General features: G+C 40.5%; 3 protein-coding genes across 4 annotated transcripts; all 3 read right to left on the minus strand.

Annotated features, from left to right (window-relative positions):
- Window positions 1-12,007: 12,007 nt before the first annotated feature.
- Window positions 12,008-13,054, minus strand: LOC122642039 (50S ribosomal protein L7/L12). The gene has a single exon (XM_043835435.1). The coding sequence runs from the start codon at window positions 12,874-12,876 to the stop codon at window positions 12,295-12,297; it is 582 nt and encodes a 193-aa protein (XP_043691370.1). The 5' UTR covers window positions 12,877-13,054; the 3' UTR covers window positions 12,008-12,294.
- A 2,980-nt stretch (window positions 13,055-16,034) lies between these two features.
- On the minus strand, window positions 16,035-20,376 carry LOC122642037. 2 transcript variants are annotated; one of them, XM_043835431.1, is made up of 3 exons: window positions 19,787-20,376; window positions 19,431-19,744; window positions 16,035-16,351 (listed from the first exon to the last, which is right to left on the minus strand). In XM_043835431.1, the coding sequence occupies exons 1-2, from the start codon at window positions 20,335-20,337 to the stop codon at window positions 19,570-19,572; spliced, it is 726 nt and encodes a 241-aa protein (XP_043691366.1). In that variant the 5' UTR covers window positions 20,338-20,376; the 3' UTR covers window positions 16,035-16,351; window positions 19,431-19,569. The 2 variants fall into 2 exon arrangements, with proteins under 2 accessions (XP_043691366.1, XP_043691365.1); XM_043835430.1 differs by having other exon boundaries at window positions 19,431-19,737; window positions 19,780-20,376.
- On the minus strand, window positions 20,371-21,018 carry LOC122643795 (DNA mismatch repair protein MSH6; the record flags this gene model as incomplete). The annotated part of the gene is made up of 1 exon (XM_043837377.1): window positions 20,371-21,018. A coding segment is annotated over exon 1 (648 nt), but the record flags the coding sequence as incomplete, so codon positions are not given.
- Window positions 21,019-21,830: the final 812 nt, after the last annotated feature.

Here is a 21,830-nt window from a genome sequence, read left to right on the forward strand (position 1 = left end):
TGAGGTTCCACAGATGAGTGATTAAATAATTATTTTCTCCTTGAGCCATAATTCTGAGTTCTGATTTCTGTTGTTTCTTAAATCAGATTTTTAGCCTTTTATTTCTGTTACCAGATTAGTCCTGTTTAATAGTACTTAATCATTCCTATTACCTATTCTGTCCCTAGACCATTGCAGTTTCTTCTGTAATTCTTAAATTAGGGTTAGGGTTTTCAGGTTTGGGTTAGCCTGGCACAAAGTGCTGCCCTAGTTTACAAGGGTAAAAGAAGGGAAGCTTTTAGAATCCAATATATAGATGGTAGTCTCACCCAATATGGTACAAATACCTAATTTGATTAGTGATGCAGTGTATTAGCCCTTCCAAAAAATCAACTATACACAAGACAAAAGACTTGTAAACACTAAAGAACAAATCTAGTCATTGTTAGATTGTTCATAAAAAATCATTTTCAAGCAATAGGACACCAATTGGAAGACCACTTGAACGCACCAATCAAACTGTCCAAATTAATTCATAGTTGGGACTTCGACCTGGATGGAAAAACTTTTGCCCAACTTAAAAGCCAGTTTTCCCTGCTGATTGATAAATATAAATCTTGTCCCAATTAGCATCACATGTGCACAAATTTAACTAGAAAATGCTTCTGCATCAATAAATAGGAAAAACACAGCTTTACGAGAAGGTACCACTTCTATAAAGCAGAGCACAGGCTCAGGGGCTCATATGTAGACCCAATCAGCATCACCGTATTATAAGTCAACGAGGAAATGCATTTGCGATTATTATATATAAGAAAGACAACTGTCTGAGGAGGTACCTGTTATACCCGCACCCCGGGAGTATAATTAATTATTAATTCTTCCCCGTGACGTGTAGTTATCAGTACCACGTATGCCGGTGAGTTGTTCTCACTGGTGGTCAAACCCAGCTATATTGACCATAGTACGAGGTTGCCTGTGGAAACTAGTCGGGACCACAGAGGTTGCACCTTGACGTGTCGGGGTAAGTAGTTGACCAAATTTTGTTGTGTGCTTACTGCCCTCTCAAAGCCCTCGAAGTGTGGTCCAAAGGCCCTGACCTCTTATGGTGGGAACCACCTTCCTACTCGCATCGGAGGCAAGGTTATTGGCTGCCTCCGACCCGCATCCAATCCGCTAACAAGGACCCTTGTGGGTGAGACCCCGTGGCTAAGGTGCTATTGGTGCCTGCCATGTTTGACCCTACCCAAATAGACCCTAGGTTACACTTATGAGGCCTTATCCAAATAGGCCAATAAATGTGAAGTCTATATGAGAGAGAGGGGTAAGACTATTCCTTAGTCTTTCTTTTTTCTTTCTCTTTCCTAACCTAATCGTGAAAGGAGAGGAGAGCTTTGAAGAGAGGAGGCGGCAAGGAGGAGAAGGAGGAGAAGGAAGGGAAGAAGAAGAAGGAAGCGGCTGCTTGGGTTTGGAGCTTTAAAGAGGGCACCTCGTGTGTACCTCAAACCAGGTAAGCCAAGTGCCCTTTTCCCCCATTTTCTCTCTTCCCCCTTGCTCGTTTGAGCTTGGGTGGTTCGTTGGTTGCAGCCCCAAGATGGGGATTTCTTTTTGGAAACCCAAAGGGTTAGCTCGAGCCATGTGTAGTTTCCCCTTGTAGGATGCTATCCCATTTTCATTACAATCCTATAAAGACCTCTATTTTGACCTCTTGCTGAATCTATTTGATTCTAAAGCTTCAACCACCAAAGAAAACCCCAAATCTGGATTTTTGAGCTTTTGATCCTTTAAACCCCCTTAAATCTTTGAATGTTGGGTGTTTCTAAGACCCAAATAGACTCCAAGACACCCCTCCCTTGTCCCTTGAGGCTTAGAGAACCAAATGGGACAACCCTGGGCTTTTAAAGACCTTGAAATCACACTTGGGTTGCATCGGAGGCAAGCTGCGTGAGTCCGATGTTTGCCTCCGATGTGTCCCGAGCTGCGGGAAGGTCGGAGGCAAGGTCGGAGGCAAGCTGCCGAGTCGACGTTGCCTCCGATGCAGTTTTTAAGGCTTATAACTTATGTAAATGGTGGGGTTTCTCTATGAGGCCTCCCCTACACTCTCTCACACTCTTATTCACTTCCATAGGCGCCAACATATGTGCAATGGGGTGATTTTAAGCGGAATCGTTGCGCTTATACAAATTCCATTTGAAGTAATTGGTGAGTGGGTTTGGGTATTGTTTGAGCTTGTTTACTATTGCTTATTCATGCATTTATGAATTATATTGTGACATTATCATTCAAGCATGATTGCATATTTGCATTTATTCTTATTCGATGATGATGATTTGGATGATATGGATTTGTGTTGGGTTACGGTCCGGAAATCGCACGGAACCCCAATTACGATGGAATTGTATATTGCATCTCATTCTTGTCTGTATGCGCCGTGTTGTCTTTGGTACCGGTGTTAGATGGAATGGGACGTTGACACACCGGATGTACCTCTCAACACGATAGGATTCATGTAGTATATCGTGGTTAGGCTCGGTTCCTATGCTACGACCCTTACCAACAGGGGTTTAGGTGTTGGGTAGCGAGCACTGCTGCTGTGGAGAGTTAGAGAGGCCAGGCCGGGGTAGTAATGGTTATCGGGTCCGCCTCGGGTGGTGATGACTACGACCGCGGGCTCCATAGTAATAATTGAGGTTGCATTGTGGTGAGAATGGAAGGATCCACAATGTCTTCCCGAGTTATTGCGAGTAGCATATACCCATTGACTTAGCATTGTGTGTTAGGTGGTAAATGGCTCAGTTCCTATGCTACGACCCTTACCAACAGGGGTTTAGGTGTTGGGTAGCGAGCACTTCTTGCTGTGGAGAGTTAGAGAGGCCAGGCCGGGGTAGTAATGGTTATCGGGTCGCCTGCGGGTGGTGATGACTACGACCGGCGCGGGCTCCATAGTAATAATTGAGGTTGCATTGTGGTGAGAATGGAAGGATCCACAATGTCTTCGAGTTATTGCGTAGCATATACCCATTGACTTAGCATTGTGTGTTAGGTGGTAAATGAATTAATAATAGCATGCACCATGGACTATTTGTGATTGTGTGATTGTGCATCCCCTTTTCTCTCTCACTAGCTCGGTGGAGCTAACCCCGTGTACACATTCTTTTTAGATTTGGATGCGAGATGATTCTTGTGGAGCTAGAGACAGTGACTAAGGATCATGGCGATGGTTGCCCCATGATGATTGTGCCTACGGCTATCTTTGTTACGGGATCGTTCCGTTTTATTATTTTTGAGCATTGTGTTTTGTACAAACTTTTATGTTTTACCTTTTTGGTAGCTACTTGATGGTCATAGGAATTTTGTAACTATGTTACTTATTATCATTAGCCAATGAACATCTTATAGTTATTTCTTTTACGCTTAGTAAACTCGACCTATCTCGGAATGTAATATTCCTTTGTCTTTCGCACTCTAATATTATTGTATTGTAATATTGGTTTATGGATCGTGAGTTGGCCTGCATCGAGATCTGGCGGTGAGGTGGGATGACGCGTGTCACCCCAATCATACCCCGATATTGTATTCTATCCCTTGTCGGGATAGGGGTGTGACAACATGGTATCGAGCAATGATGCTCTGCACCGACCACGATCTTGCGGACTCTTGATTTACTCTCCACAATTAGGTTCTAAATTAAAAATCTTCAAGAACATAAATGATTGTGTGCGGACATAGGAGAAGCTGATTGTGGTGAAACAAGGACTTAGAAGATAATAGATAACATGGAACTTAGGACTTGAACCCATAGGTCGTTAAGCTACAACTATGTAATTGCTTGGTTGAGTCTTAAGTAGGTCATAGATGGGCAACTATATGTTAAAATTCATAAACAATAATGAATCAATTATAATCAAGCACAATTATCAACAATGATTTAAACAAGAGAGAATTAATCAAATACATAGAGATACATATAAGATTAATTACAAATATCCAATTGTTCCAAATCTTCTTGGGAGGCAATCATATCCTTCCTATTTCAACATTCATGATTTCATCTTTTCCAACAAAAACATATGACTCCATCCTGCTCAATCAAGAGATACTAATCTAAACACCATAATTGTTCGATTCTCTGTTTGGGCATAAGCTGTGCCTTTCCCAACTCGAATGCAAGACCCCATTTGTTCCAATTCGAAACTTTTGATTCTGGTTATCTCGGATTAAATATACAAGTCTACCATTTCTAAAAGTTCCCAGTTGTTCATCCTAAGACAAGAACTAGAAGAACGATCGGGATAACTTCAATTTGTTGAGAGAAAGTTGGGATAGTCATTTGCACCACCGCCACCATCGCGACCAAGAAAGGTGTTGATGTCATCTACCCCTCTCTCGATACCCTCTAGGCGCCGAGTCGGTCGAAGAGTTGCTTCGTGACCTCATCGAAGCCATCCACCACTCGAGGTTCAATCGCCTTGATGGTCGTCGAATGTCAATACCTCCCACGATGAAGGTATAGGGATTCCTTCTAGGTGAACAATAGGTCTTTGCTCCTCCAATGGACATTGATAATGCCGGCCAAGCGTGTCTTGCGTGAAGGCTATAGGAACCCCCTTTACATATGAAACAACCCGATAGTTTTGTGTGCCGGGTTCCGGTGTTGATTTGCATAGAAATGTCGGATGAGTTTTGGGTAGTATGGTTCGGAAGGTTGAGAATGTTGGTCCACCCCAATGCCTCAAATCTACTGCCCCACCTTGTAAGCTTGAGATCATCAACACTACATTCCGCCCTTCCATTATATTTTTGAAGCGGAAGTAGTCTCGGTAAAGCTCTTGGTCCTCTATCTTTTGGAACCATAGTGGATCTAGGGACAGTTGGTGCAATTTGTTCAACGCATGCACGTGTGTTCTTGGAGCCATTGATTGTTTTAACGCAGCCAAAAGCCAAGTAGATAGCAAATTAATACCTTGAATGCTAAGGCCTAAGTAGATGATCAATGTAAGGTTATGGGGTTTAAAACCTAGCCTTTGATTCTTTTCCCAAGGCAATTAAGTTATAGCAGGATTCTTAGGCTAGAAATTTCTGATTTTTTATCAAATTGTGATCTAAGAAGTTGGAGAAAAAAGAAAGGCATGGCCATTATGTGAATGACATGATAAATAATGAAGATTCATGGTCATAATATGCCTAAAAAGTAATATTTTATACAAAATAGTGGGTTCAAGCAAGAAATGGGTTTATTCAATCATGGAGCATGCCTTGAACTTCAAAGAAAATTTTCAGATTTTGTGGTTGAAAGTTTGAATCTTGGGAAACAAGTAAATATGATTTGTGACAACTCGGAATGTAAGCTAAGCCCTATCTAGTAAGACCGAATCAAATATGGCAAAAGAGAAGAGGAAAGATTCTAAGGATTTTATCAACAATCATGTATACAAGGAAATATGTTTGAAGATAAGACAATGTGATAATTTTCTATGAGATTTTATGGCATGTAAAAGAATTAGATTTGAACTTGGAGAGTTTTCCCAAAATATTGTGAATTGATAACTTTACCACAATCAAAACCCGAACATAATCCTAGTAAAATTCAACTAGACTTGACAAACATAGCAACATCTCTAAAATGCTTGCAAAGACTTGAAAATTTATAAAAGATGCAATAATCAAACGAGATCCAACAACTTAGTGCCATCGATCAAATAGGGCTTGATTTACATCTAAAAACCCTAGTTCGACCAATCGATTTTGGCATGGACTTGGTGTACATGGCCATGGGATTTCAAGCAAAATCAAGACATGATCACAACTTGAGATGATTCATCCCAAATCCAAGAAAGAGAAAGTAGGAATGAGAAGAAAGTCATATCATGAACAAGTAAGAGTTGAACCTTGAGGCTTAAGATTACAAGAAAACCACCTAAGGGGAGCTTGAGCGAAAGTCCCTATAGAGCTTTTTCTCCCTGCGGTTATGTCCTTTTCTTTGGAGCCAAAAATGAGTTTTAAAACTCGTGGCTCTGTTTTGTTAAAATTCTACGAACAAGCGAGCGAGCGGATCCACTTGTCGTGAATCCGCTCTGCACAACACTCGAAATTATCATTTTAAAGCGTGCGGATCAACGAGCAGATCCACACTCATGCATCCATTCGTAGATCCGTTTGACTTCAACTCTCTCGCCTTTGAGACTTACGAGACCGGACGAATGAGCGGTTTGCATTCTACATCCGCCGTTAATCCGCTCTACCTATTTTCACGAGGAGCCACGAACGCACCCGGATGCCGTCGCTTGTGAGTCCACCCGATTTTCTTTTAAGATTTTGAGCCTATTTTGGAGACCTTTTGACCACACCTATATGTGATGATCTTGTGCCTATACCCTAGATCGGACACCCCTGTTGTGTGACCCATTTGTGGGGACCACATGAGTCTAGTTAATACCTAAAAATTGAAAGAGGTTAGGACTTGTACCAGTGGGCCAGCTAATAAGAACTAGCGAGGCATTGGTAACTTGTGACTCCTCTCTTACCTAAAAGGAGAAGAGTTACCCTTGAGGATGAAGATCCTTAGACCCTATGAATGTAAGGACTCAAACCTTATGGATAGGGAAACCTAAATCTATGCGGGTAGAGACCCTTAAGGGGGTGCGTAGAATCTAAACCTGTGGGTAGGTACTAGGAAAGGAAAGTAATAGGCTGGTTTGGGCTATTTATTTGAGTAAGCCATGAAGGTCACGTGTATTTGGAAGTCACTCATAACACCTCAAGCTAGTGATGACTCTATTTGGACTTTACTTGGTCCATCCAAACCTTGTTTAGACTCATAGAGAAAGTCCTACACGTGATTCGACTTTCCAAAGAAAGGACTTAGCGAACCGTACACGAGAACTTCTTGTTAGTGGATTGACCTAGATGATGGATATGTCCATAGGAATTTGAATGTAATTATTGAATCTATGCCTACATATTGGTGTGATATATATATATAGTTATCCCTTAGAACCTTGGACTTGTGTGACTAGAGTGATTCTACGGTACTATAAGTATGACTTACCTCGACCTTCTTTGTGAAACTAGTTGGAGCCACGACCTTGGTTGACCAAACCTTAGGGTAATGAATAATGAATTTAATGACCGAGTAGGTTAATTTATTGAGACTGCTTGAAGAGTTGACTTGGACCAAAACTATTAAAGGGTTATTGGTTCTCGAAAGAGGGCGATGTGGACTCTTCCTTGTGGGATAAGCTGTGTAGTAGGTTTAAAGGTTGTGAAAGTTGAAAGCGAAGGATGTAACAAGACCTTCTCCAACGACGCAGGATATGAATGGGGTAATGGATCACCAAATGCGTTCCCTCATGGGAGTGAACAATAGGAGATTCCATCAATATTCCAAATCATTCTAAAGTTGGGTTAGGTAATGAGACAACCGAGATGTGAAAGCCTTAGAATGTAAACCCTATGTTGGGTCATGGGACAGGTTAAATCCTATAACCCAAGAATGACCAGAGCGAAGGCTAGAGTGGTATCACCGATCTGGAAGATCTAGGGAACCTTTGTTCCTTGAGACTTAACTTAGTAGTTGGAACCCTGTTTTCCTAGGGTTATTGTGAACCACACCCCTGTGGTAATGTGACCCTGTAAGAAAAAGAGAGTTGTGGAACTGACTTGCGTGACATGTAGGCACTGCCTCATCTTGACCCGACCTTTGACTTAGTTTAAGATGTGGGTGACTTGGGATGTTGTTATCCAACAACCCTTATCACTGAGACCCTAGGCGCCTCAAATTTCGGGGACGAAATTTCTTGTAAGGTGGGGAGAATGTTATACCCGCCCCAGGAGTATAATTAATTATTAATTCTTCCCCGTGACGTGTAGTTATCAGTACCACGTATGCGGTGAGTTGTTCTCCTTGGTGGTCAAACCAGCTATATTGACCATAGTACGAGGTTGCTGTGGAAACTAGTCGGGACCACGGAGGTTGCACCTTGACGTGTCGGGGTAAGTAGTTGACCAAATTTTGTTGTGTGCTTACTTGCCCTCTCAAAGCCCTCGAAGTGTGGTCCAAAGGCCACGACCTCTTATGGTGGGAACCACCTTCCTACTCGCATCGGAGGCAAGGTTATGGCGCCTCCGACCACCGCATCCAATCTGCTAACAAGGACCCTTGTGGGTGAGACCACGTGGCTAAGGTGCTATTGGTGCCTGCCATGTTTGACCCTACCCAAATAGACCCTAGGTTACACTTATGAGGCCTTATCCAAATAGGCCAATAAATGTGAAGTCTATATGAGAGAGAGGGGTAAGACTATTCCTTAGTCTTTCTTTTTTCTTTCTCTTTCCTAACCTAATCGTGAAAGGAGAGGAGAGCTTTGAAGAGAGGAGGCGCGAGGAGGAGAAGGAGGAGAAGGAAGGGAAGAAGAAGAAGGAAGCAGCTGCTTGGGTTTGGAGCTTTAAAGAGGGCACCTCGTGTGTACCTCAAACCAGGTAAGCCAAGTGCCCTTTTCCCCCATTTTCTCTCTTCCCCCTTGCTCGTTTGAGCTTGGGTGGTTCGTTGGTTGCAGCCCCAAGATGGGGATTTCTTTTGGAAACCCAAAGGGTTAGCTCGAGCCATGTGTAGTTTCCCCTTGTAGGATGCTATCCCATTTTCATTACAATCCTATAAAGACCTCTATTTTGACCTCTTGCTTGAATCTATTTGATTCTAAAGCTTCAACCACCAAAGAAAACCCCAAATCTGGATTTTTGAGCTTTTGATCCTTTAAACCCCCTTAAATCTTTGAATGTTGGGTGTTTCTAAGACCCAAATAGACTCCAAGACACCCCTCCCTTGTCCCTTGAGGCTTAGAGAACCAAATGGGACAACCACGGGCTTTTAAAGACCTTGAAATCACACTTGAGGTTGCATCGGAGGCAAGGCTGCGTGAGTCCGATGTTTGCCTCCGATGTGTCACGAGCTGCGGGGAAGGTCGGAGGCAAGGTCGGAGGCAAGCCTCTTGAGTCCGGCGTTGCCTCCGATGCAGTTTTTAAGGCTTATAACTTATGTAAATGGTGGGGTTTCTCTATGAGGCCTCCCTACACTCTCTCACACTCTTATTCACTTCCATAGGTGCCAACATATGTGCAATGGGGTGATTTTAGCGGGAATCGTTGCGCTTATACAAATTCCATTTGAAGTAATTGGTGAGTGGGTTTGGGTATTGTTTGAGCTTGTTTACTATTGCTTATTCATGCATTTATGAATTATATTGTGACATTATCATTCAAGCATGATTGCATATTTGCATTTATTCTTATTCGATGATGATGATTTGGATGATATGGATTTGTGTTGGGTTACGGTCGGGAAATCTGGCGGAACCCCAGTACGATGGAATTGTATATTGCATCTCATTCTTATGCTGTATCGCCGTGTTGTCTTGGTACCGGGTGTTAGATGGAATGGGGCGTTGACACACACCGGATGTACCTCTCAACACGATAGGATTCATGTAGTATATCGTGGTTAGGCTCGGGTTCCTATGCTACGACCCTTACCACTAGCAGGGGTTTAGGTGTTGGGTAGGGCACCTTTCTTGCTGTGGAGAGTTAGAGAGGCCGAGGCGGGGGTAGTAATGGTTATCGGAGTCGCCTGCGGGTGGTGATGACTACGACCGGCGCGGGCTCCATAGTAATAATTGAGGTTGCATTGTGGTGAGAATGGAAGGATCCACAATGTCTTCCGAGGTTATTGCGATAGCATATACCCATTGACTTAGCATTGTGTGTTAGGTGGTAAATGGCTCGGTTCCTATGCTACGACCCTTACCAACGGGGTTTAGGTGTTGGGTAGCGAGCACACTCTTGCTGTGGAGAGTTAGAGAGGCCAGGCCGGGTAGTAATGGTTATCGGGGTCGCCTGCGGGTGGTGATGACTACGACCGGCGCGGGCTCCATAGTAATAATTGAGGTTGCATTGTGGTGAGAATGGAAGGATCCACAATGTCTTCCCGAGTTATTGCGGTAGCATATACCCATTGACTTAGCATTGTGTGTTAGGTGGTAAATGAATTAATAATAGCATGCACCATGGACTATTTGTGATTGTGTGATTGTGCATCCCCTTTTCTCTCTCACTAGCTCGGTGGAGCTAACCCCGTGTACACATTCTTTTTAGATTTGGATGCGAGATGATTCTTGTGGAGCTAGAGACGGTGACTAAGGATCATGGCGATGGTTGCCCATGATGATTGTGCCTACGGGCTATCTTGTTACTTGGGATCGTTCCGTTTTATTATTTTTGAGCATTGTGTTTTGTACAAACTTTTATGTTTTACCTTTTTGGTAGCTACTTGATGGTCATAGGAATTTTGTAACTATGTTACTTATTATCATTAGCCAATGAACATCTTATAGTTATTTCTTTTACGTTTCCGTAAACTCTGACCTATCTCGGAATGTAATATTCCTTTGTCTTTCGCACTCTAATATTATTGTATTGTAATATTGGTTTATGACTGTGAGTTGGCCACTGCATCGAGATCCTGGCGGTGAGGTGGGATGACGCGTGTCACCCCAATCATACCCTGATATTGTATTCTATCCCTTGTCGGGATAGGGGTGTGACAGTACCACTTACACCAGGCGGAACTAGCTCATTCGTAGAGCTGTTCAAATCTTTTATCAGCCATCTGCAATACCATCCCTGTGATGAAGGTGCTAACCCTGATAAACCCTTCTCTGGTTCTAAACCTGTCATGTTTCAAATATGACATGACAACCAAACGGTGGGATGCCCCACTTAAATTGTAGAATGGATTAGAGAGGTCTTATATGGCATAAGAAAGAGCACCCGAGACACTATTCAGGTTTAACAGAACCAATTTGATCCTTAATTCCTCCCCCCTGTTACCCAGATACTGCAGCCGCCATGCCCAACTGCTGACTGCCGAGAATGCATCACTGAGTCAATTAATCCCAAGTCCTTTCAAATCTGATCCCTAAAAGGGAAAAAGAGAGGAGAGGAGAGTCAGGAAGAAAATGGAAGAGGTAAAGTTACAGAAGAAGAAGATCAGGAGAAGGAGAATGGGACAGAAGAAGAGACATATGAATCAACCAGAATCAATTGATTGAATAGGAATATTTCAGGAAATAACAATAAGGATGGGGACGATTGGAATAAGCAAAAGGACTAAAGGAGTATTTATGTAAATTACTTAGAAGATTACATCTTCTACCCTACAATAGAGAAAACAGACCAGCAGAAGAGGAAGATCTAGCAAGTAGAAATTCTCTCATATGAGCCATCGTTTGACCAGAAATTTCAGGGGTCTAATCCTAACCCAGGCTCCTCTTGAAAGCACCCAATTGCAGGCCCAAAAGATTATCCAATAAAATATTATAAATGCAGCAAACAGACTCAGGCGGTAATGCTGAAACAAGGTCTGAACTTTGCTATGAAACTCACACCAAAGGGCTTATATGGGCTAAGGCTATGAGGCTTAACTCGCCCTAAGATAGCAATTCTATTCCCCAACTATGAAGGTGGAAGGGTGAGTAATGAGAGAGATCCAAGTCTCTCTGTGGAACTCAGATTTCGGTTGAACTATAATAAGGAGAAAAGAAGAGGGAGGGAGGAAGGAATAGCAGATAAGAAGAAGAAACACTAGGAGGAACTTACCGGAAGGGGGGGAGGATGGAATTAAATGGAGGAGCAGAAGAATTCGGTTGACCACCAGAATCACATGCACACCACAGCTGTAAAGATATCTCAAACCCAACCAAGAAAATTTCTGAGAGATTCTTAGTAATGATATCAGTGATAGCAATCAGATGAGTCTTGGGTAACCAATCCAACCAAGAAAAAGGGCTGCAACCAACTTGTTTTCAGAAAAATACTACCTGCAGATGGTGAAACAAAGGCTATGGCACTGAAACTAATTGATACCATCAGAATAAAAGCCTAGTGTTGGTCAATTTAACGTTACAAACAATAATCTCACCAAAAACCTTTTATTGGATCATTATCCTAGAGGTTTGGCGGGACCAAGGCCAATATGGATTTGCCTACGTGTACATTTCATTGGTGATAGAAATATCAGAATTCTTGTTACAAGGTAATGTCACAAAGAAAATAAAAAGAAATAAAAAAAAAATAAAGGTTTGATGATTAAACCATGTTTAGTTAAGGCTTTGAAGCAAGTCTATTATTCAATGCAGATTGAACTTCCAAGAGAACAGTAAGCATATGGACTTTCATCTGCCAAGATGCAGCAAAATAGCAAAATTGAGAACTTGATTCAAATAAGGCACTTCAGTGAAGGAAAACCTACACCAGTGAAGCTCTTCACTCCATCACTGCAACACCACCCACAGCCTTGAGCTTCTCTATAATATCATTTGCCTCCTCCTTGGTTACCCCTTGTTTCAATAAGATTGGTGCCTTCTCTACTAGGTCTTTAGCCTCCTTCAGTCCCAGACTGGTAAATGCTCTTACCTCCTTAATCACCTTGATCTTTGCTGCCGCATCAAACTTCTCTAATTTCACATCAAATGCTGTCTTCTCTGCCTTCTTCTCCTCAGCTTTTGCAGACCCACTTGCAGCTCCCTGAGAACCCAAATCCATGCCTTCTGTTGATATTGGCTGCATCTTGGGATGCCTAAGCTTGTCTCTAAGTGTAGGACCAATCTGCTTGAGTTCCTCAGGGGCTAGAGCAGCAATACGCTCCGCAAGCTGGAGGATCTTATCAGAAGGTGGGGGTTTGGGACCATAGGGATCATAAAAAGCAGGATACTTGTACCTCTTAGGCTTGGCCTTAGGATCTCTGGGAACAAAATCAGGTTGGAATAGACGACATTGTAGTGGACCAGTTATTTTAGAAAGTGTGGGAGGGGCACGTACAACTTTGAAAAATGCAAGGAGCTTCATGGCAGAGGCTGGTGAAAGCAAAGATTCACGAGATGAAAACAGCTGGGAGAGGGAGACTATTTAAACCACCAACCTGCAACATTGAGTGCAAAACAAAGGCACTAGTTGTATATGTCACACTGTTTAACAATCAGTAAGTCCAGTTGGAGCTCTCTTTCCTACAAAAGAAAGGGGAAAAAATTAGAAAAAATGGGATACACGTTAACATAAGTTACATAACTAACTAACAAAAAACAAACAAAGCATTCTCCATTTTGAGGCATAAGAGCACCTTTTTAATTCATCCCTGAATATGAATGGACCATATCCTGTAAGCATAAGAAGCATAACACCCTCATCTAGAACTTAAAGAAAAATCCTAAAAAATGTGTCTAGTTTCTTTGGTATTTTCCACAGTATGTATGTTCAGGAAAAAACAAAGGTCCCAGAAACGTTCAGCCATTGTTCAGTTTGAGATAGGGGAAAATGAAATAGTAATAATAAAAAAAAAGAATGCAAAGCTTTTCAAATGCAAAAGTTTAGGTTTTAAAATTTTCCATAGCATCAAATATTTGTCTATATATTTGCATGTAAATATCAAGTCTCCTGATTTCCACACATCCAATTAATTATCAAATTCTAATAATTCATATGTAAAAAATATCAGCAACACAAAGGAGGGAGGGGAAGAAGAGGATATTATCTATTGGATTATGATCTCAATTTCATAAGTTAAACAACCAAAATGACTGCAGAGACTATCATCAAGCATAAAAAAAATCAAGTTGAAGACCTTAATTCAAACAAAGGACTGAAAGTAAAATGTTTAAAATCACAGATGCGGCACAGTGAGCATACTACAATAAAAGGACTGAAAACAAGAGCATACAATGAGTAGTGATATTCCTACGAAAGTAAATACAGTTAAAAACCAAATCAAAATGAACGCACTTTAAAAGTAAAAGCAAAATTCTGCTACTATGAATTATCAGAATACAGCCTCACTAGTCACTACCCAAGATTACTCAGGGTAAATTCTAGGACCACTTTTTCTCCAAGCATGATGATAGTGAAATCCCTTACTGTATTGAAGAGCACATTGATCTGCTAGGGATGAGATCTCAGATACGATAAAGAGGAGAGGAAGATGGCGGAACAACAAAGGGACAAAATGCAGAGAGTCTCTGTTCAGGGAAGGAAGACCTTCCTTTCTCTTTCCTCCCTCCCAAGTTAAAACCTAAAATCCATTGGACTTATGAAGCAAATAACCAAACAAGAAGCCACCCAATCGTTTCAGAGTGGAACAAATGCAGAAGCGCTTGTAGATTCCATTCAAACATTTGAAAGAAAGCCATAAAAAGAAAGGAGGTTGAGATGGAGAGAAAGGTCTTGTTTATTTCTAACCCTTTTTCCGTTACGCCGCTGCCTTAGTTGCAGAGTCGACCGTCAGTGCCGCTCACATCAACGCTGCTGTTCCACTACCTCAGATACTGACGGAGGAGGGAGTCTAGGGACTGAGGGAGAAAGGGTATGATGGGCTTTGTTTTGGGGGGCGGGGGTGCTCATTGGCAACGAGGGAAACAGGGTTTAGACGTGCCGTTGGAGAAAGAGAAGCAATATATGACGTTTTTTTCGTTTGTTAAAAACGGAAAGGGCCGTATTCAACGCGTTTCAAGTGGGGTCCGAAACAAGTCCCTTTGCTTGGGATACATACGGTAATTAAATGGTCAAACAGTAATAATAATACTCTTAAAAAAATCCGGTGTAATCAAATGTGTACGGCAATGATACGGTACATGTTTGCTATATGTTTACTGCCGCTTTGCTAGTAGATGTGTTGCTGAGAGAAGTGTTGGCTATATATGACATTGCTTGATGGATGTGCATTGTTCTGGACATATGCTAGATCTCATTGAATCCGATAACTTACATCTTATTAGGTTCTTATCGGATGGAAACACACCTTCGTTGTTGCTGATACGAACTATAGTTGATGATGATATTTCTTATTTATCATCTATGTTTACATCTTGTATTTTTCGTTTTGTTCCAAGGGAGATCAACATTGTGGCTGATTCCCTGGCCTGGATAGCTATGTCGGTTATATGCTTGACAGTTTGGCTTGTATCCTTTCCTTGGTTTCGTGTAGGATGTTCACTCTCCAACCTTGAGTTGTAGCATGATACCCCTTAATAAAGTTCCTCAATTTACCACAAATAAAAAAGACAATCAGTTTAGGAAAATTATCGGCAACACCCCCTTACTAGCCCATTAAATTAATGCCAATATGGGTAAAGGGTAGTTTAATCATTTTCATTCAACTAAGGTAATCCCGTTAGTTTTGGGGCTAAAATTGATTTTAGGGATGAGCAAAGAAGGATTCGATTAATGAATGTATGTAGGGACTCCATTAAGTGGTGGAAATTCTTTTGGGATGAGAGGCTGGGGCAATCAGCCTCTGAGAATGTTATGAACGTTTTAAGCTCTTTTCTTCCTTGATACTTTTTATCATTGAAAAAACATTTTAGACTTGGTAATCCACGGTCAAATCTTAACCCCCTCTCTCTCTCTTATTAATTTGATCAAGAGTGCTAGTGTTCAACATGGCCTCAATCTCATAACTTTTCTTCCATTCAACTCCCTAAAAAATCATGGTTGGGCAGACAAGCTATTTCTGCTAAAAGAGACAAGAATATCTGTTGCCTCTCAACATTTGATCTCATTCTTTATTCTCAATTCGTAAGATTTAAGGTTTTCCCCCTTTCCAGTATCTTAAACATTAAGAGTACAAGATTAAAAATAAATAAATGCCTAACACTTGGTGGATTTAATGTGGAACCAACTATATCATATCCTACTCAGACCCAGGCAGAAATAATAGGAGTAGGTGTCTATACATGAAGCCAAGCCATATCGAGTATCGATCCATCAGCAGCCATAGCTTTAGCATCTATTATCATTTGGAGGCAGAATGACCTCCCACTTATCAAACAATCACCAATTACATTCCAGTTTCCATGAAATTATTTTGAAATTATAAACTTTTAGAATTCAGAACCTATGCCATCAGTTGCCAGACCGAACCTGAGGGTCCAGTTCTATACCAATAATGGTGATAAGAGGATGCTTGGATTGCTAAGGTGGTAATGTACAAGCATCAATAACACAACTTGGGTTGAGAGAGAGAGTAAAATCCCATTTGTACATTAATGGAAAATGACATAGGTATCAGTAATCAGTATCCATGACCAGGCAATTTGGAGCAATAACAGAAAATGAAGAGACAACAGGCAATCCAAAATAGGATGGAGTTTCATGCACCATAATGCTCACAGGTATACCTACCAAAAAAAGGGTAAAAAAATTCACTGATATCCCAACAGTTGGAATAATGGAGTATAATTCCTAAATTTACTTTTCAGTATTAATTGAAATATCGCAGGCAACTGATTCCCGTTGAGGCTCCAAACACGTCTATGCAAAAAACAACAGTCACCTGCCACAGCAAAATTATAAACACGAGAATAAGCTTTTCATACCAATGAATACATCAAACAAAGAAAAGAGATGCTGAACATTTCAAACTCTATGATAACAACACCACAGGATTGAAAGAAAAGAGAGTAAAAATTTTTAACTCTACCAATCAAGGGTATCTAAAAAAACAACATCCAGAACATCCCTCAAAAATGCCTGCCGTCAACGAGACATGAGAACATGATTCCTCTCAACCATGCAAATAAGACCAATATATCATAATTTCATGCAAAGTTCAAATTACTAAATCTTTCATCACTGAGAACAAAGATAATACATCCACAACTTCCCTCAGAACGCCTATTATCAACCTAGCATGAAAACAAGGTCCCTCAACCTTTGCAAAGGAGCCTGCAAAGGGAGCACCCATCTTTCAGAATTTCTTGCAAAGTTCAGATTACTAAATCTTTCATCACTGGGAAATGTGGATTTAGGGGAGCACTTCCATTTAATCATTATCATAGATACAGAGAAAGTTTAGGCATGTTCAGAAATAGCAGGGGAAAATCTATAATCAGTCAAAGACAAACATCCAAAAGTTAATCACAGAACAATTATCCAGGTATTATTAAACTCTCCATATAGATTTGCAAATTTATGGAGCCTAGTGTCCAAATAAGCACAAAACCAGAAAAAACTTGAATGACCATCCAGAAGTAAAAAGAATATAGTTTCCATAAAAAGAAAACATACTCATTAAGCAACACCAATATATCAGGGATGATGCAATATGGTCCATGGCAAATACAAAAGTATTTGGAAATGGAACCCTAATGGTTGTTAACAAGTCCCCTTATATTTTCTTTCTTTTGAGTGTGGGATTTTTTTTTATTTGGAGGGGGTGTGTGAAGGGTATAGAAGAAAAAGAACAGAAATAGGAATCTAAGCAAAAGAAAACATACCCATTAAGCAACATATTGATACATCAGGGATGAATGCACTCTTGCCCAAGGCGAATATAAAAAGATTTTGGAAGCGGAGATGCAATTTCTGTTAGTAAGTCCCCTTCTTTCCTGTGCACAATATTTTTTCCTCTTTTTTTTTTTGTTGGGAGGGGGAGAGGGATGGGGTGACGATGGTGGTGAAGGTATAGTTCAGTGCCCACACTTCATCTAAAATCAACCTCTTCTTCCCTTGCTGCTGATCCAATAGTCCATTAATTAAAAAAAAAACACTATTCTGCTCATCCTTTCGCTCAATTATTGAAGGAGGAAGACAAGTAGTCTTATTTCTTGAGCATACAGTTCCAGTATTGGAATAAGTAAGACAAGGTATCAGTTAGGCCTTAAAATCCTCGACCAATTGGTCCTTCACTTAAAGATGTGGACATAAAGCAAGGACAAAAAAGAAGTCCAAACGAGTGCTATGCCCAATGCCCAAAGCTCCACCTCTCTTCAATTTTTAGATACAACTCTGATACCTGACATCACCAACGAATCCCCCATAGAAGCAACTTCATGGGAAAAAATCTACCACCATTACCCCAGTTAAATCCTACACTTCCAAGTTCAAATGCTAACTATGTTGATCTGACTCCTCTCCTCCAACAGAATGGAACTTGGATTTACAGTTGGGCTGTCTCTGCAAACAAGGAATAATAAACTGAGCCCAGCCCATGTCACAATGTGTCCTAACAGAAACCAATAAAGGGTACTACTCTCAAATTATAACTACACCCAAATTCATTCCAACCCAACCCCTCTACGAAGGACATTTGTTTCTGCTTTACATTTTGAATATCTGGAAGGACAGGAATCACTAAATTTCTAATTGTAAGTGTAGATGATGTTTCATATTTCCAAGAAATCAGAATAAAGATAATTTTTTGATCATCTGCCCACCAAGTTATGGGCCTAAGATTATCATTCTTCACCTCTAGGTGAGAGAAAACCCTTATCAGTCCCCCCTTTTTTTTTTTTTGGTGGGGGGGGGGGGGGGATGAACAGGAGGTTTCTACTTTCTAATAATAGGTCAGAAATTAAGTTTTGGGGCCTTGAACAAGGACTTGGTTCACCGGATATTCTAAACCAACTTCATCCATCCTTAGTAGGGGAAGCATCAGATTCAACTCAACTTAAAAAATAGAAAAGTACTTCTTTTGGGTTGCTCCCAGTTGTGATCTTGGGAATTCTATTTAGAAACAACCAAGAACCATTAAAAAAAATTGTCTTTTGACTCAATGTATGGTGAAGCACATACACTTCCCTCGTTCAAGACAGAATGGATAGTCCAACCATATATTAAATTCTAAGAACCACAAGTTATTGTAAAATGAGTACATGAATCAGAGGGTATAATCCTCTGAGGAAAAAATCCAAAAAGCTTACAAGAACATCTAGAACCACATCTGCTTGCTATGAACCAGAATATACAATAAAATAGAAAATAATTCAGACAGCTCATGACCAAATCTAGAACTGATGCAACTTGCAACAGAAAGTTTGCATAAATATTCCGCAATTTTTGTTAACATCAAATGGAACTTCAAGGAGGAAAAAACAAAAAGAAGAAGACTAACTTTGCAGTAAGATTTATCGTTTTCAATATGTTTTACACCATAAATTTGGTCAATTGCACTTTCAATATGGATGATCTGAGAACAAAATTAGAAAAGAATTGTACGCGCAAAGTAAACTTTTCATGAGTCATGACCATATACAAAAAACAGGATCATATCTCCTTGTAAACCCAGTTTGCATCTCAGTATTTCTGACTAGTAAGACAAACAAACTACCAAAACACAGAAAGCTGCAACTGAAGAAAATTCAAAAAATAACACAAACATAAACTAAAAAGGATTTCATTCTGTTCAAAGCGAAACAACTGCATTCAAATGTAGAGAAAATTAGCTTCAAATAAACAGGAAAGTCAAAACAGATTCGTTCTTGTTTTTTCCTTATTATTGTTATGGACAATGAATGAATGGTAACAGCATAAGATGGTAAACGCACCATAAAACCTGGTATTGAGAACAGTATCAGAAAATTTAAAAAAAAGAGGCATCTAATTAAACTTCCAAACAGACCAAAGAGACAAACCTAATCAGGAAGGTGAAAGCTCCTTTCAGTCGACCAGCACTTCACTTCCTGCCACAAGTTTTAAGGTAAACATAAACAGAAGGCACAGAAACAGAACTGTTAGTTCGAAACTAACTCATTAGTTCAAATACAGGAGCATTTACCTAAATTTGGCCCTTGATCGCATCCTTTTGACAGGAATTTCAAGGCTTTCCACATTAGCCCGACTCTCCTCCTCATTGGTTTGGGCATCTGATACCGGCTGTGAATCTGAAGACTTTGCATCATGCCCTCCATCTGAGACAGTTTCTTGGTTTGCCAAACTTGTGTTATTCTCATCCTGCTTACCAGCTAGTGATTCTGAACCCTGAACCTTCACCTCTCTTCCTTCTTCCCAATTATCCTTGTCTCCTGGCTCCACTTTATCTCTTACAGCTTCACAGCTCTCAATTTTTTGTTCACCAAGAACCTCAGGATCTTCTTCTTTATTGCTCCGAACTTCAGACGTTTCCTGGCTTCCATCACTTGCTTGCTTTGAATCAAATCCTGTCTGATTTTTCCCATAACCAGGATCTTCAGATCCTTCCATAGTGATTTTTCCACCAGTTTTCTTCTTTTCAACTATTTCAGGAAGCACATCAGCTTCCATGTCCTCTGAGTGCACAGTCTTCTCATCCTCAGCATTCCTTTTGACTTTTGGTTTAGACTTGCCCTTTTCTGCTGCCTTTGATGCTTTCTTTCTCATGATCTTTCCCTTCTTTTCAAGTGGTTTAACATCATTGACCTCAGTAGCGACCACTTTTGCAGACTCTCCACTTACCTCACTGCCATCGGAATCCAATTCTTTTTTACCAGGGTGAGGTTCAGCCTCATTGTGATGTTTCTGGGAACTAGCACCCACAACTTTGTCCATGTTGATTTCATCCATCACTATCTCCTGCTCAAATTTTTCACTTACTTTGTCATTAGCATCCAAAGCCAGATTTCCTTCGGTATCAGTATCTTTTCCACCTTGCAGCTTTGGATGCCTTTTTTTGGAAGCCTTTGAAGGTGTTCTCTCAATCCTAGCATACCTTTTCACTGGTTCAGAAGCCTCTTGCTTTTCCAAATTATGTGCTTCAGCAATTTGCACTCCCTCAGATTTTTTAGGATGTCCAATAACCTGTGTAACAGCATCATCTATAATACGTGAACCCTCATTTATAATGTCTCTACTCTCCCCACCATTATCTGGAATCTCACGATTAGGCTCCGATCTAGAAAATATAGTGAATCCCTCACTCGGCATAATTTCAAGCTCAAACCTCTCCGTCATCAAGTTTAACTCCTCTTTGTCACCATCGTCATAGAAAACACGGTGGAGCTTCTTCTCATTGTCAAATGATTTTATCTTTCCCAAAAACCACCTTCTAGAATCAGGCCAGAAAACCTTAATTCTCTTCCCCACAATTCTCTCAAAATCATTCACACTCAGTAAAACCCTATGGAAGGAAGGTATATCCTTCCTTGGGCGGAGTCTAGACGACCCCAGTTCAGGTGACTGGAAAAATGCCTCAGCTATTTCTTTGTCTGGGCCTCTTTTCCGTTTCTTAGCAACAGCTTTAGACATTTCAATTTTCTCAAACTCTTCAATCCCAGTCTCAATAACACCTGTTAGTTTCTTTTCCTCAGCTTTATCTACTGTTTTCCCTTCTATTTTTTCCATTTTGTATCCCCTTGTGTTCTCTTTGTTGCTGGTTTCCATAACTTGTGGTTTACCAGCAATGGATTTCTGTTTCTTCTTCCTATTTACCATCTCTAGAAACTAAGAAATCTAATTTCAATTCCAAACTTTCAGTATCAACCCCAGTAGGAAAATCAGATAACCATGTAACCCTGCAAAACCTAAGAAAGGCTTCCAAGGTTATTTCATCTAGAAAAGCATAGAAATGCATAAACCAACCATTCAAAGAACTCCTCAAACATAAAAACCCTAGGAACCCCGAACCCCCCACCCCCTTCCCCCCCAAAAAAAAAACCTTTAATCGTTAAATCTTTTAACAAAAAAAAAATTCAATCTAGAAGAAAACCCTAACTATGTAAATCTTCACAAAACTAATAAGCTCTCTCGAGCATACCTGCCAAATAAAGGTGTACAGAAAATATAGTACGAAATACAAGCATCAAAAGAGGAACTGAGAAACCCTAAAATAAAAAACAGAAATACAACCTAATACCAAATATCTCAACCCATAAACAACAAAGACCGAATTTTTTAGTGAAACATTTTTTCAGAAAATTTACCATAAAACAAGCCTAAAGCAATGCATAGAAACCCTGATTTATCAGATACAAAGCTACAAAACCCTAATAGTGATATCTGAACCCATAAACAACAACGATCGAAACTTGCAGTGAAACTTTTTTTAACGAAACTTACCA

This window comes from Telopea speciosissima, chromosome 10 (assembly GCF_018873765.1).
Source record: "Telopea speciosissima isolate NSW1024214 ecotype Mountain lineage chromosome 10, Tspe_v1, whole genome shotgun sequence".
In the NCBI taxonomy this organism is placed as follows: domain Eukaryota; kingdom Viridiplantae; phylum Streptophyta; class Magnoliopsida; order Proteales; family Proteaceae; genus Telopea; species Telopea speciosissima.

Excerpts from the sequence above, each read along its gene's own strand:
- LOC122642039 (XM_043835435.1), bottom strand. The coding sequence starts at position 12,876 with ATGAAGCTCCTTGCATTTTTCAAAGTTGTACGTGCCCCTCCCACACTT.
- LOC122642037 (XM_043835431.1), bottom strand. The coding sequence starts at position 20,337 with ATGGATGAAATCAACATGGACAAAGTTGTGGGTGCTAGTTCCCAGAAA. Across the intron at positions 19,745-19,786 it reads TGGGAAGAAGGAAGAGAGGT|GAATAACACAAGTTTGGCAA; the intron begins GAAGGTTCAGGG and ends TAAGCAGGATGA.